The following is a 13252-nucleotide window of genomic DNA, read 5'->3' on the forward strand; positions in this document are numbered from 1 at the left end:
CACGTTCCTGTTAATAATTCCGTTGCCCATACCTGACCTGACCCTAACACTAATGCCAAGACACGTTCCTGTTAATAATTCCGTTGCCCATACCTGACCCGACCCTAACCCTAATGCCAAGACACGTTCCTGTTAATAATTCCGTTGCCCATACCTGACCCGACCCTAACCCTAATGCCAAGACACGTTCCTGTTAATAATTCCGTTGCCCATACCTGACCCGACCCTAACCCTAATGCCAAGACACGTTCCTGTTAATAATTCCGTTGCCCATACCTGACCTAACCCTAACCCTAATGCCAAGACATGTTCCTGTTAATAATTCCGTTGCCCATACCTGACCCGACCCTAACCCTAATGCCAAGACATGTTCCTGTTAATAATTCCGTTGCCCATACCTGACCCGACCCTAACCCTAATGCCAAGACACGTTCCTGTTAATAATTCCGTTGCCCATACCTGACCCGACCCTAACCCTAATGCCAAGACACGTTCCTGTTAATAATTCCGTTGCCCATACCTGACCCGACCCTAACCCTAATGCCAAGACACGTTCCTGTTAATAATTCCGTTGCCCATACCTGACCTGACCCTAACCCTAATGCCAAGACACGTTCCTGTTAATAATTCCGTTGCCCATACCTGACCCGACCCTAACCCTAATGCCAAGACACGTTCCTGTTAATAATTCCGTTGCCCATACCTGACCCAACCCTAACCCTAATGCCAAGACACGTTCCTGTTTATAATTGCTCAATAATGATACTCTGTTGTGCACTGTCTGCGGGTAAGTTGCATTGATGTCAACTGATTAAACAAGTCACGTTTAAGTAATTTCCACTATTAACAAGTGGTTAAATTGTGACAATAAATGTGTGGACAAATATTTGAGATTAATTTTGGTGTAGACAACTCTCGTTTAATTATTTTACACCATTACAAGTTGTTAAATTGAGAGAATAAATGTCTCAACAAATATTTAATACTTAGTTTGATGTAAACAACTCACGTTTGATTAATTCCCACAATTACATGTTGTTAAATTGAGAGAATAAATGTGCGGACAAATATTTTAGACTTATTTTGGTGTAGACATCTCTCGTTTGATTAATTCCCACAATTACATGTTGTTAAATTGAGAGAATAAATGTGCGGACAAATATTTTAGACTTATTTTGGTGTAGACAGCTCTCGTTTAATTATTTTACACCATTACAAGTTGTTAAATTGAGAGAATATGTGTGCGGACAAATATTTTAGACTTATTTTGGTGTAGACAGCTCTCGTTTAATTATTTTACACCATTACAAGTTGTTAAATTGAGAGAATGTGTGCGGACAAATATTTTAGACTTATTTTGGTGTAGACAGCTCTCGTTTGATTAATTCCCTCAATCAAACGAGAAAAACATGTCTTGGTGGCTCCATATCCAAGCTACGGTCACTTCATAGAAGGCGAGGAGGCACATCGAAATGATTTCACAAAAGGAGCAAAATATGACAGAAATGTTTTTGTTTTAATGGCCGCTAGTAGTCGGGCAAGTCACGAAGTTAGAAAAATATTACAAGACCAATTAACTAGAACTTCAAAGTCGTATAATACATATGTAAATACAGAGGAACAGTACGACGGCGTTTGGTACGTAACTCCCGAATGTGGACAGAACAACGCTGCATGGGAACAAGGTACTGAGTTGTTCACTGTAGAATGGATGCGACATAGTGTATTTTGCTTACAACCACCCGGCGACTCTCCAACACGTAAGTCATTCTACGATTCCGTTACTGCACATTGCATACCTGTCATCTTCCTACCGGAGAAAGCGAGAGTCAAATACCCCTTCCAGAGACTCCTCAACTACAGTGAATTCACAGTTAATTTTGGTCTCGAGACATTTTTGTTGGAAAAGCCAGATATCGTCGACCTACTGCGGAAGATTCCCGAAGATTACGTCATACAGTTACAAAACAATCTGCTGAATGTTAGTAAACGTTTACAATATTCATATCCCTCGAACATTGACAGCGATGACGCTTTTCAAATGATATTAGATGAACTCGGTGCAATATATAAACTTCAAGTCTAGCGTTAGAATTTGCTTTAAAGGGCGGTAGTCGTCGCGCCGCGCATGTGCGACATTTGTGGTGATAAACTTTGATTTTCCCACAATCTGATGTGATTTTCAAATGAAATCACAAGTACGAGTTTTGCCCTTGGCGCCACTTGCACTAATTACCGCTGGCGACTCCTTCGATACTTTTCAATTACCAAAAAAAATACCAAATTAAAGCATGGTAACGTCTCGGTTTGTACTTGTTGTGCGCAACAAACAAAATCTTTATTAGTAAGACACCCATATCTGGCGCATGCGTGGCGCGACGACCACTGCCCTTTAAAAGCGTTTCAATCATATTAAGCAGCTGTATTTATTTAAAAAAATATATTTGTAATAGCAATATTGAATCATTATATACGAGATTCTGTACAACACGAGCCCAACAAAGAAAGATTTTGTAATATTGGACTTACATTTGAATAAAAAGGTAATACATAAAGTGTAAACACGAGCTCATTTAATGCTTACTTTTGTTTTCAGTGAAAATAACAAAAAAACATTTGTATTAAATTCAGTAGTAAAATTATTCAGTAATTTTTAAAAAGGTCGAATGGAGAAAGCAAATAGAAATGAGATGTTGTAGGAGATAGAGGTGAAAAGACGAACACAGCATATTTGCATCACTGATTTGTCTACTCAATCAAAAACCACCAACACTGAAAGAAAAACATGACTAATCACTCAGCTTGAATACAGCGATATGTATTAGGATTGAACACAGTTGCGTTACATGTCAGGTGCGACCACGTGTAAGCTTCAAGGTATAAGTATGTGTAATGATGGGTGATCAATTATCATATAATAAGGGGAAGATTGATGCACACCATCGGGGTTAGAAAGAACGATGCTTTCATGCTGTACAGAAGATCTGTAACAATGTTGGTGATTGTAAGGTCGTCTAATGTTGCAATAGAAGTGTCTTTGCAGAGATGGACATCGGAGGCAGTGGGACAGAGAAAATGCAGATTCTATTAAAGCAATAGTTACGACATAATTTAGAAGACAATGCAAACAAACTATTTATTTGTAAACAAAGTTATTTATTATGTAAATAAGCTTATTAAATTGTAGATTATTATACCATTCAGTTAATACTAGTAGTCGCTTATTGTTTATCGGAATTCAAACATGGCAAAAACATGAACATATCCCAAATAACATATGTGAGTGGGAGTTAACGAATTGAATAAGGATTGCCTTGGAAGATAGTGGCGAATTGTAGGGCTACGAACTTGGTCAAAACTTGAAAAATGGAGATGACGCCCTCAATCGACGAACCGAATACACTAATTCCCCCCCCCCCAGACCATTCGTCCCCACTTCCATGTGAACGATAACGAGTTGTTATGCTTGTATAGTTGGTATGTAACCATGAATTCACTATAATACTAGACCTGACGTCGCCATTGACGAAAACTATCACATTGAACATATTTATAATTAAAAACATGGCCGCCAGTCGTCCACTGGGTTTGAATCACGAAAAAAAAGTACACAAGTAACACGATATGGATGTTCATTATCCCGGGATTGAAAATCACTGTCAAGGACAGAGGACAACGTACTTAGTGGTTAAAAATGAGTATATACTCTCACTTGATAGGCTCGCGGCCCACTAGCTGAGAGAATGGCGCCCAAAATTGCGTAAGGGATTGGTCAGTTACTTCGGCCTAGGGGGGGGGGTTGGTGGATCAGTAGGGGGGTTACCCAGTTTTTGGTTGTGCGAATAGGGGGGTCACCCTGTTTTTGATATCATGTTTTCCACAATTCACACACGCGCTCATGCATATATTTTATAAAATGTTATTTCAGAACAAACGATAAAAAAGTTAATCGTACAAATGTGTTCTTAATAATAACTATTACCTATATTGCCTATAAATTTGTTGATGCAAAAAATGTTATAGGCTAAATATTTTGAGGTTAAAGTTGCCAAATAACTAACAGATTATGCAATGCGGCTAGAACCCCAATTATACAGTTAAGTTTTAAACACATCCCAAGTCCATGTGTTGCTGATATCAGATTATTTTATTTAAAGTCTGAAGTCACCATTGTATAAGATATTTACTGGATTTATCCAATTATAACAGGAGACGGAAAGACAACACAGCATTTAGTACAAAGAGCAGTGACAGTTTTTGTTCAGCAAATCAAAACAGTTAAATTTGTGAAAATGCTGATATATAAATGATGAAAAAATAAATAAATATTTTTTTTGTTTTTTTAACTTTTAAATATGCATATTTTGCTCTGTAAAATACCAAAATCCAACACAAATTTAAGCAAAAATCAAAGTTTCCTTTGTTTTCATAAGCACAGATTGTGTTTTGGGTGTAAAGCTTTCCTGGTCTATAAGATATGAAAGATATTTTAAATCCAGCTTAGTTTTCAAAGAGTTCAAACCGCCTAGATTCAAATCCTCTTTTCCTATCTTATAAGGGCGTTTATCAAGTGAGTACTCCACAGCTTTGCTTTTATTTACTATCTTTAGCAGCATAGATTTCCCTCCTTCCTGCAGCCGTTTCTGTAGTCATTTTTTGGCTTTAAGATTCCCCTCCCCTCCTAAGGTCTATTAAATGCAAACGCTAAAAATTATGTCAAAATTATGGCAAACCATGATATTTTCAATGCACATACAATACATTTTGTAATCATGTCAGAGCCAAAACTGTTAATGTTTCTTTGTTTTTTTTAGGGGGGGTCAGCATGTTTTAAGTTTTAAAATATGTGGGGGGGGGGTCACCCACTTTTTTTATTTGATAGGGGGTGGGTCAACTGAGATTTACAGCTGGCAAAATGGAATCTGCCGACCCCCCCTAGACCGAAGTAACTGACCAATCCCTAAGTTCTTTCGGCAAATCACCTTTAGCAATATAGCCATTAACCACATCACCTATTTCCCGTTGTATTTCACTCGTGATATTAACATCAAGTGCCCGGTAGGAGTCTGTATCCGATAACTGCCTCTCTGCCTCCACCAGATACAAATCTCTACGCCAAACCACCACTGCTCCACCCTTGTCAGCTGGCTTAATAACAATCTCATCACGTCGTGACTTAAGAGAATTAAGAGCGTCACGTTCCTGACGAGTTATATTGCTATTTTGCCATTTCTGATTATAAAACTTAATAGTATGTATTTCTCGTCTACACACACTTATATAATGATCCAGAGTATTATTACGACCAGGTGGTGGTGTCCAATAAGACACAGATGGTGGTGCTCCAAATAAACGAGCGTTGTGAATAGTATCCATGTCCTGGCTAGCTTCATCGCGATCGCGATCAGCTTCCTGCGCATGGTACTCCTTCAGTCTTAGTCGGCGAAAAAAACTGTCAGCGTCGCGTTTCACCTGAAATTCATTTACTCTAGATTTAACCGGAATGAAATTCAGTCCCCGACTCAATACGCTACGTTCGGATACACTAAGAGGGAGGTCCTCAGGGATAGTGACCACCCGGCGAACATTTTCGCGCTCAGCAACAGGCAACCTGTACTCACCCCTAAAAGTGTTATCACTATATATTTGTTCAATGTTCATCTATTACGTATATCAAAATCCAATAGAACTATTCATTTATGGTTTCAGCACCACAGTATTTTGACTATGCTTTTCTACACATTTTGCATTGCGCTTTGTTTCAGAAACATAGCGGCAAGCGGAATAGCGTCAATCGGAAAGTCATGAAGGATATTAGAATCGTAATCTAACAAATGTGAAGCCAAAAACATGTTAGTCTAACATGTAAACGTATTTTAAACCTGTTAACCAAAGTGAAAAAGTCACCAATAATTGCGCAGTACTCACATGTTTACAACACGTTTGAGAAAATGTAATGAAAAACAATTTTCTAGTTGACCCAGTGAAATTAATTTTTAAACATAGTCAATACATCAATTGCACTCTTTAGATATCCAAAGAAAGTGATATGTCAGAATTAAACTTATGTTTGAACACAAACTGCACACATATCTCAATAAATGTATTTTAAACACAATTCGGCGTTCCTATCACGTTTTTGTTTTCGCTTTTTCAAGGGCTTATACCTCTTCCATTGGAACCTATTCCCCCACTGGTTTCACTTGCAGTTGACAAATGTATACCTCACAAAGTGTACACTACTGCACACCACTTGCAACACTAGATCAATTTGTAATAAAACACCTGAAATTGGAGATTACATCACAGAAAAGGTAATTGATGTGTCTGTACTTACTGAAACGTAGATGAAAACAAGTTAAGCATGTCATCAATGCACCCGAAAAGTTACTCATTTCAGTAGATCATGAATAACATCACCTATCGGGGGTCTATAAAGTTTTCTGTATGGGGACCCTTAGAGTATATCAAATTCTTTGAAACAACTGAAGCTGTACTGTTATGCCAGGGAATATTTTTCAAGAATTATAATTATATGTCACCCACACTCAAATATGAAGAACAAACTCACCATTTCACAGTTTATGGCCAAGTTTGGTGCGATGCTTGAGACATGTGCTTCACACACCTGTTTTAGTTAACATTTGGATAAACTAATTACACCAACCAAGATTTTACAGACCTCAGTGACGAGGGCGATTTAAAAAAAGTGTATTCAGAACCTGACTCTTATTCGAGGTCACATTCTAATTGTAACAATTTATACTGGTTTATATGGTTCTCTTTTTGAAAATAACTGTTGTTCAATTCAAATATATTCTCGACATGGATTTTGTTCAAGGTTGTAAATAGTTTATCATCTTTGTCAGCTGCATAGTGATATTGTTTCTGTCCAATTTAACCAATGTAAACACGTACTCAGTACTCAACAAAACAAAACGTGTATCGGCGAAAGGTAATCTAACACTGATGCACATTTTAGTCGATGTCGTTTGTCGTTTCTCATTGAATTCGTTCATTTCATGGGCCAATAGAATGTAATCTGGATATGCTTTGCCTTCCAATCTTCTTCTTAAAAGATGTGCGTTGGTGTCTGCCCTTCTCCTGGTGCAAGATGTAGTAATTAATTTGTTTTTATAGTAAGCCGTTTTGAAAATAAAAGTTGATGTATTTTATTTATTTCAACTCTGTTTTTTTCGGGATTGTCATTTCATTTCAGTATATTTTTTTGGAGGATTTGTCACTCCATTTTGATTGTGTCCACTAACATTATTTATTTATGACGATTTAGTGGGTCCCATAAAAACGTAACTTTATCACGTAATTCATGTTTTTAACGGTACAATTCTACTTAGTAACTGGCTCTTCATATGACATGGTGATGACAACTGTTTCGACATGTTATTTTAGGTGAGAGACATGTTATTTTTTTCTGTAACTGGTCCTGATATGTTATTCAGTTCACTTACTGATAGTTATACTACCCCTACGAGTAGATTAACGAGGAGGGGTAGTATAACGAAGTTATACTGCGAATTTGACGAGTTTTGCACGGCTTATTTTAAATCCTGTGGTCATGGCGGATGTTTACAGCGCTATTGTGTAAATCACAATTCTAAACCAGGTGTAGTCAACCGCAATTACCAGCCGTGCTCATTGGCTATAACAGATGTGTTGAAAAGCTCTAGCCAATCGGCATTTACTCAGCAGAGTTTGTTTTGTTTAACAATAGAATCCACCAACAGTGGACTTTATTGTATTACCATAACCAACACTGATTGGACCACGTAGAATTGCATATAAAACATTCGATCACGTGAATTTGGTGCTTATTTGTGAGAACAGTGTAGCACGTTGTTGGGTGAACTCCGGAGATCCGCCAGAATCATGTCCGCTCAAGAATTTGGCAGAGCTCCAGAAGGAGTTCCTACACTTTACGCAATTTTTTAAAATTATGCTAATTTATTCATGACGTAGCAGTTTCTGTGCTCATGAATATTCATTAATTTGTGGGTCAATACATTTTAAAAGGGGCGATATATTATTTTGGGGGGAAGAGTTAGAAAGGGGGATTAGCAATCCTTAGGGGGTCAATACAAAAGAAGGGACGCATTTGGAGAGCAGCCATGCTCCTCGTGTCTGTTGTTGCACGTGATCTACAGCTGTCACTGTGTTCGTTCTTCGACGACTTGGACTGGCTTCCATGTGGGGTAGTATTCTTGTGTTCTGTTTTCCTGACTTGAGTTTTTGAATCCGCTGTTTATGATTTTAACGTCTTTGATGTCTTTTGTAGGAGTGTCCAATCCGTGATTCGAACTTGCGATCTTTGAGTTCCCAGCGCACTGTCTTGTCCACTGTACCACGAGTGTCTTCACACAGGAGTTAGGATTTAAAGTGGGAACTAAATAGAGCCTAAATAGTATCTGATTAAATATAAGCAACTTAGGGAGCCATAGCTGGCTGGACTGGTGAATTGACTTCTAGTCTAGGTTGTTTCGACTTTTACGTTAATGTTATTTACAAGCATATCAACATACAAATATTATGGATGTCTCGATTGATCGAGACAGGCATTTTGTTTTGTTTTTTGTTTAACTGTCTAATAAATGCTGTTTCCAGTACTGCACTGTGCGGCGTGCAAATTATTCAAAGTATGGATGCTGGAGTATGCAATCTTGAGTTCGTAGGGTGGTGGTGGAAACATTTTCGTCCATGTATTCACGGGGCTGCACTGGCAAATCATGGGACAAGTGTCACAGGAACACCAAGCAGATTGTTCACAGACTTCCGTGTAATTTGAAATAAAACTCTCATCCGAACAAGGGGCATCGTCGACGATATACTCTCATCACTCACACTGGATTGATCTGAATCGTCACAGTATACCGTACTTCCCTGATCATAAGCCTGGAGGCATGAACACGTAAAGGAAAAGTAAGGGATGAGCTTGTACTCGAGGACCAACTCAGAAAAAATGATTTTGTTTTGGGGTTAAACACTGTGACTATCTTGCAAACAACGAAAAATTATCCAAAAAAAATATTCGTTCACCACGCCGGGCTCGGGAAAATAATACTTATTTTTGAAAAAAATGCGTCATTGATTTGAACGATACTTACAATGAAGAAACAAACATGTTAATAAAAAACACACACATTTTATTACAATACGATTTACATACCGTCTGAATTTACGGTGAAATAATGGGTTGGGTCTGTGAGGAAACAGTGGACGAAGGCATTTATCATTATTTTCGTTTTGGTATGTTTTCGATCGTACGCAAACGCTCGACGCAAAACAATTTTCCACCATGAGGTTTTTCAGCACGATTTGACCTGGAACAACTTCCTTTGACATAACAGGTCATGTCTTTCATTAACCAATCAAAATGATGTTTCGTAATGATGAAATTTCCGATTATTGACGATGATTTTTTAGCGCAATGCGGAAGTGAATTACCGCAATGTTAAAATGCGATCTGTAGCACTGATTGCAACGAAAAAACGATGATTTTTTTCCCTAAAAACTGGCGATTCGCAATTTCCGAAATATAAACGACGGTTATTAGTAACCGTGGGTAAACTGAGTGTGGAGGAAGAATTCAAACACCTTTCTCGGTCGCCAACATGTCTCATCGTTCAAACCCTAGTATAGGCCTTTCATGATAGTCTCAAAGTAAACCATGCCCAATAACCAGGTACACGCCTTGACGATCACATTTTTGGCTTTTCGAAGGCTACTACTCAAAGAAATAGGATTATTCCAGAATTGCAACATGATGTTCATCCTGAGTAAATGACAGAATAGAAACGATGCGAATCACGTTGTGTACGTTCGCCATGCACATAAAACTAAAAGCATGAACCAAACTAGCCCTGCGTACAGTGCTGTGTGTACGGGGACGCGTTCCGTTGATAGATGTCCCCACCACAGCCCTGCGAACTTCCATAGACAAAGTCCGGGATTTGAAAAATGTAACTTTTTTAATTAAATAACATGCCCAGCTACCAAAAATGATGATCGATTACCAGATATATCCAGAACTCCCAGTTCGGAGTCCAATTGTCATTGGAATCGGCCACTTTGCCCTAAAAACTATGCATTCTGTCGCGTGAATGAAATTAAAAATGGCGGCGTTTGGTGAATAATTTCTCCGGTACCTCCGCGTGTCCGTCTTTACTAGTCGTTTTTTAAAGACATTTCAGTTTCAGATAACTTTGTAATGGTTGTTACAGATAACTATCGTCATTTCAGCCGATTTCAACCGGGAAACTACTTATTTTTAACTTGCGCACCAATTCCGGTGCGCTCCCGGACTTTGTCTATGGAGGTATGCAGGGCTGTAGTGGGGACATCTATCAACGGAACGTGTCCCCGTACACACAGCACTGTACGCAGGGCTAGAATCAAACTAACATGCCAATCACGATTATTATGAAATGAAACACACCTTTTACACGCATATTTTAAAGAATATCGTCGACGCCCAGTAAAAACACTCTGGGCTTATAATCGTGAATGCCCTCAACTCGATAAATACCAAGTAAAAACATAGGGATGGGCTTCATACTCGGGAGGGGCTTACGATCGGGGAAGTACGGTACTTTAACGCAATTGGGCTTTCACTCTCAGAATATTGTGGTTCAAACGCATAAGGCTCTAACCCAAGTTTTAAAAAGCACATTGTGCATATAAAAGTTGAGTTTATACTAATAGTACACAACGCTTGGCAGCATGAACGGCTATGTACAATGGCGTATACGAATGCGATCAGATACTAAAACGTCATAGCTTTGAAAAGTACCCGGATGTTAAATATGTTCGTTCGTTAATTATTCCCCTCCATGAATGGCCTCCATGGCAAGCACTTCAAATGCCTATCCAAGCTACAGTTATAATTAAAACAAAATTAAACCACTGCAATATTATTTCGAATACAGTTTAGAATATACACAACTATAAATTAAGGCCGCATTTAGGTTCGCTTTAAGTCCTATTCATAGGAGCACTGTCTTCACTAGCATTCAAAAATCTAACTAAACATTCTGGATTCCAACCAGCGATCGCTCACATTGCTGACATAGTACAAATCAACTGAGCTATGTGGGTAGTCATGCAAATTAAATAATTTGTTGTCATATTTAGCTTTATTTCCAAATGGTGTTTGCAAGAAAAAAGTGGGCAGGCAAGGGAATTGAACCCAGGTCCTCCTGATCACTATGTAGAGAACTGACCCACAAGACCACAATGGATTGACTGGATGTGTTTGCATTTGATAAGACTATATAGTGTGTATATATATAGAAATACAACATATTTCTATTATTGAGTTACAGTTGTCCAAAAAATTGCCAATTTTGTGTTTTTACTTGAGTAAACTATATGCATGCCATAACCCATTAGTGTACATCTTGCCAATTGGGTGTTTGCCATTTGCGTTGCCCATACCTGACCCGACCCTAACCCTAATGCCAAGACACGTTCCTGTTAATAATTCCGTTGCCCATACCTGACCCAACCCTAACCCTAATGCCAAGACACGTTCCTGTTTATAATTGCTCAATAATGATACTCTGTTGTGCACTGTCTGCGGGTAAGTTGCATTGATGTCAACTGATTAAACAAGTCACGTTTAAGTAATTTCCACTATTAACAAGTGGTTAAATTGTGACAATAAATGTGTGGACAAATATTTGAGATTAATTTTGGTGTAGACAACTCTCGTTTAATTATTTTACACCATTACAAGTTGTTAAATTGAGAGAATAAATGTCTCAACAAATATTTAATACTTAGTTTGATGTAAACAACTCACGTTTGATTAATTCCCACAATTACATGTTGTTAAATTGAGAGAATAAATGTGCGGACAAATATTTTAGACTTATTTTGGTGTAGACATCTCTCGTTTGATTAATTCCCACAATTACATGTTGTTAAATTGAGAGAATAAATGTGCGGACAAATATTTTAGACTTATTTTGGTGTAGACAGCTCTCGTTTAATTATTTTACACCATTACAAGTTGTTAAATTGAGAGAATATGTGTGCGGACAAATATTTTAGACTTATTTTGGTGTAGACAGCTCTCGTTTAATTATTTTACACCATTACAAGTTGTTAAATTGAGAGAATGTGTGCGGACAAATATTTTAGACTTATTTTGGTGTAGACAGCTCTCGTTTGATTAATTCCCTCAATCAAACGAGAGCTGTCTACACCAAAATAAGTCTAAAATATTTGTCCGCACACATTCTCTCAATTTAACAACTTGTAATGGTGTAAAATAATTAAACGAGAGCTGTCTACACCAAAATAAGTCTAAAATATTTGTCCGCACATTTATTCTCTCAATTTAACAACATGTAATTGTGGGAATTAATCAAACGAGAGATGTCTACACCAAAATAAGTCTAAAATATTTGTCCGCACATTTATTCTTTCAATTTAACAACCTGTAATTGTGGGAATTAACCAAACGTGAGTTGTTTACATCAAACTAAGTATTAAATATTTGTTGAGACATTTATTCTCTCAATTTAACAACTTGTAATGGTGTAAAATAATTAAACGAGAGTTGTCTACACCAAAATTAATCTCAAATATTTGTCCACACATTTATTGTCACAATTTAACCACTTGTTAATAGTGGAAATTACTTAAACGCGACTTGTTTAATCAGTTGACATCAATGCAACTTACCCGCAGACAGTGCACAACAGAGTATCATTATTGAGCAATTATAAACAGGAACGTGTCTTGGCATTAGGGTTAGGGTTGGGTCAGGTATGGGCAACGGAATTATTAACAGGAACGTGTCTTGGCATTAGGGTTAGGGTCGGGTCAGGTATGGGCAACGCAAATGGCAAACACCCAATTGGCAAGATGTACACTAACGGGTTATGGCATGCATATAGTTTACACAAGTAAAAACACAAAATTGGCAATTTTTTGGACAACTGTAACTCAATAATAGAAATATGTTGTATTTCTATATATATACACACTATATAGTCTTATCAAATGCAAACACATCCAGTCAATCCATTGTGGTCTTGTGGGTCAGTTCTCTACATAGTGATCAGGAGGACCTGGGTTCAATTCCCTTGCCTGCCCATCTTTTTCTTGCAAACACCATTTGGAAATAAAGCTAAATATGACAACAAATTATTCAATTTGCATGACTACCCACATAGCTCAGTTGATTTGTACTATGTCAGCAATGTGAGCGATCGCTGGTTCGAATCCAGAA

At 37.8% G+C, this 13252-nt stretch overlaps 1 protein-coding gene across 1 annotated transcript; it reads left to right on the forward strand.

Annotated features, from left to right (window-relative positions):
- Positions 1–1519: 1519 nt before the first annotated feature.
- On the forward strand, positions 1520–2086 carry LOC146741495 (uncharacterized). The gene has a single exon (XM_085499914.1). It carries the CDS (start codon positions 1520–1522, stop codon positions 2084–2086), a length of 567 nt encoding a protein of 188 aa, XP_085356040.1.
- The last annotated feature ends 11166 nt before the right edge of the window (positions 2087–13252 follow it).

The sequence above is a fragment of the Saccoglossus kowalevskii genome, chromosome 6 (genome assembly GCF_978046115.1).
Source record: "Saccoglossus kowalevskii chromosome 6, keSacKowa6.1, whole genome shotgun sequence".
Lineage (NCBI taxonomy): Eukaryota > Metazoa > Hemichordata > Enteropneusta > Harrimaniidae > Saccoglossus > Saccoglossus kowalevskii.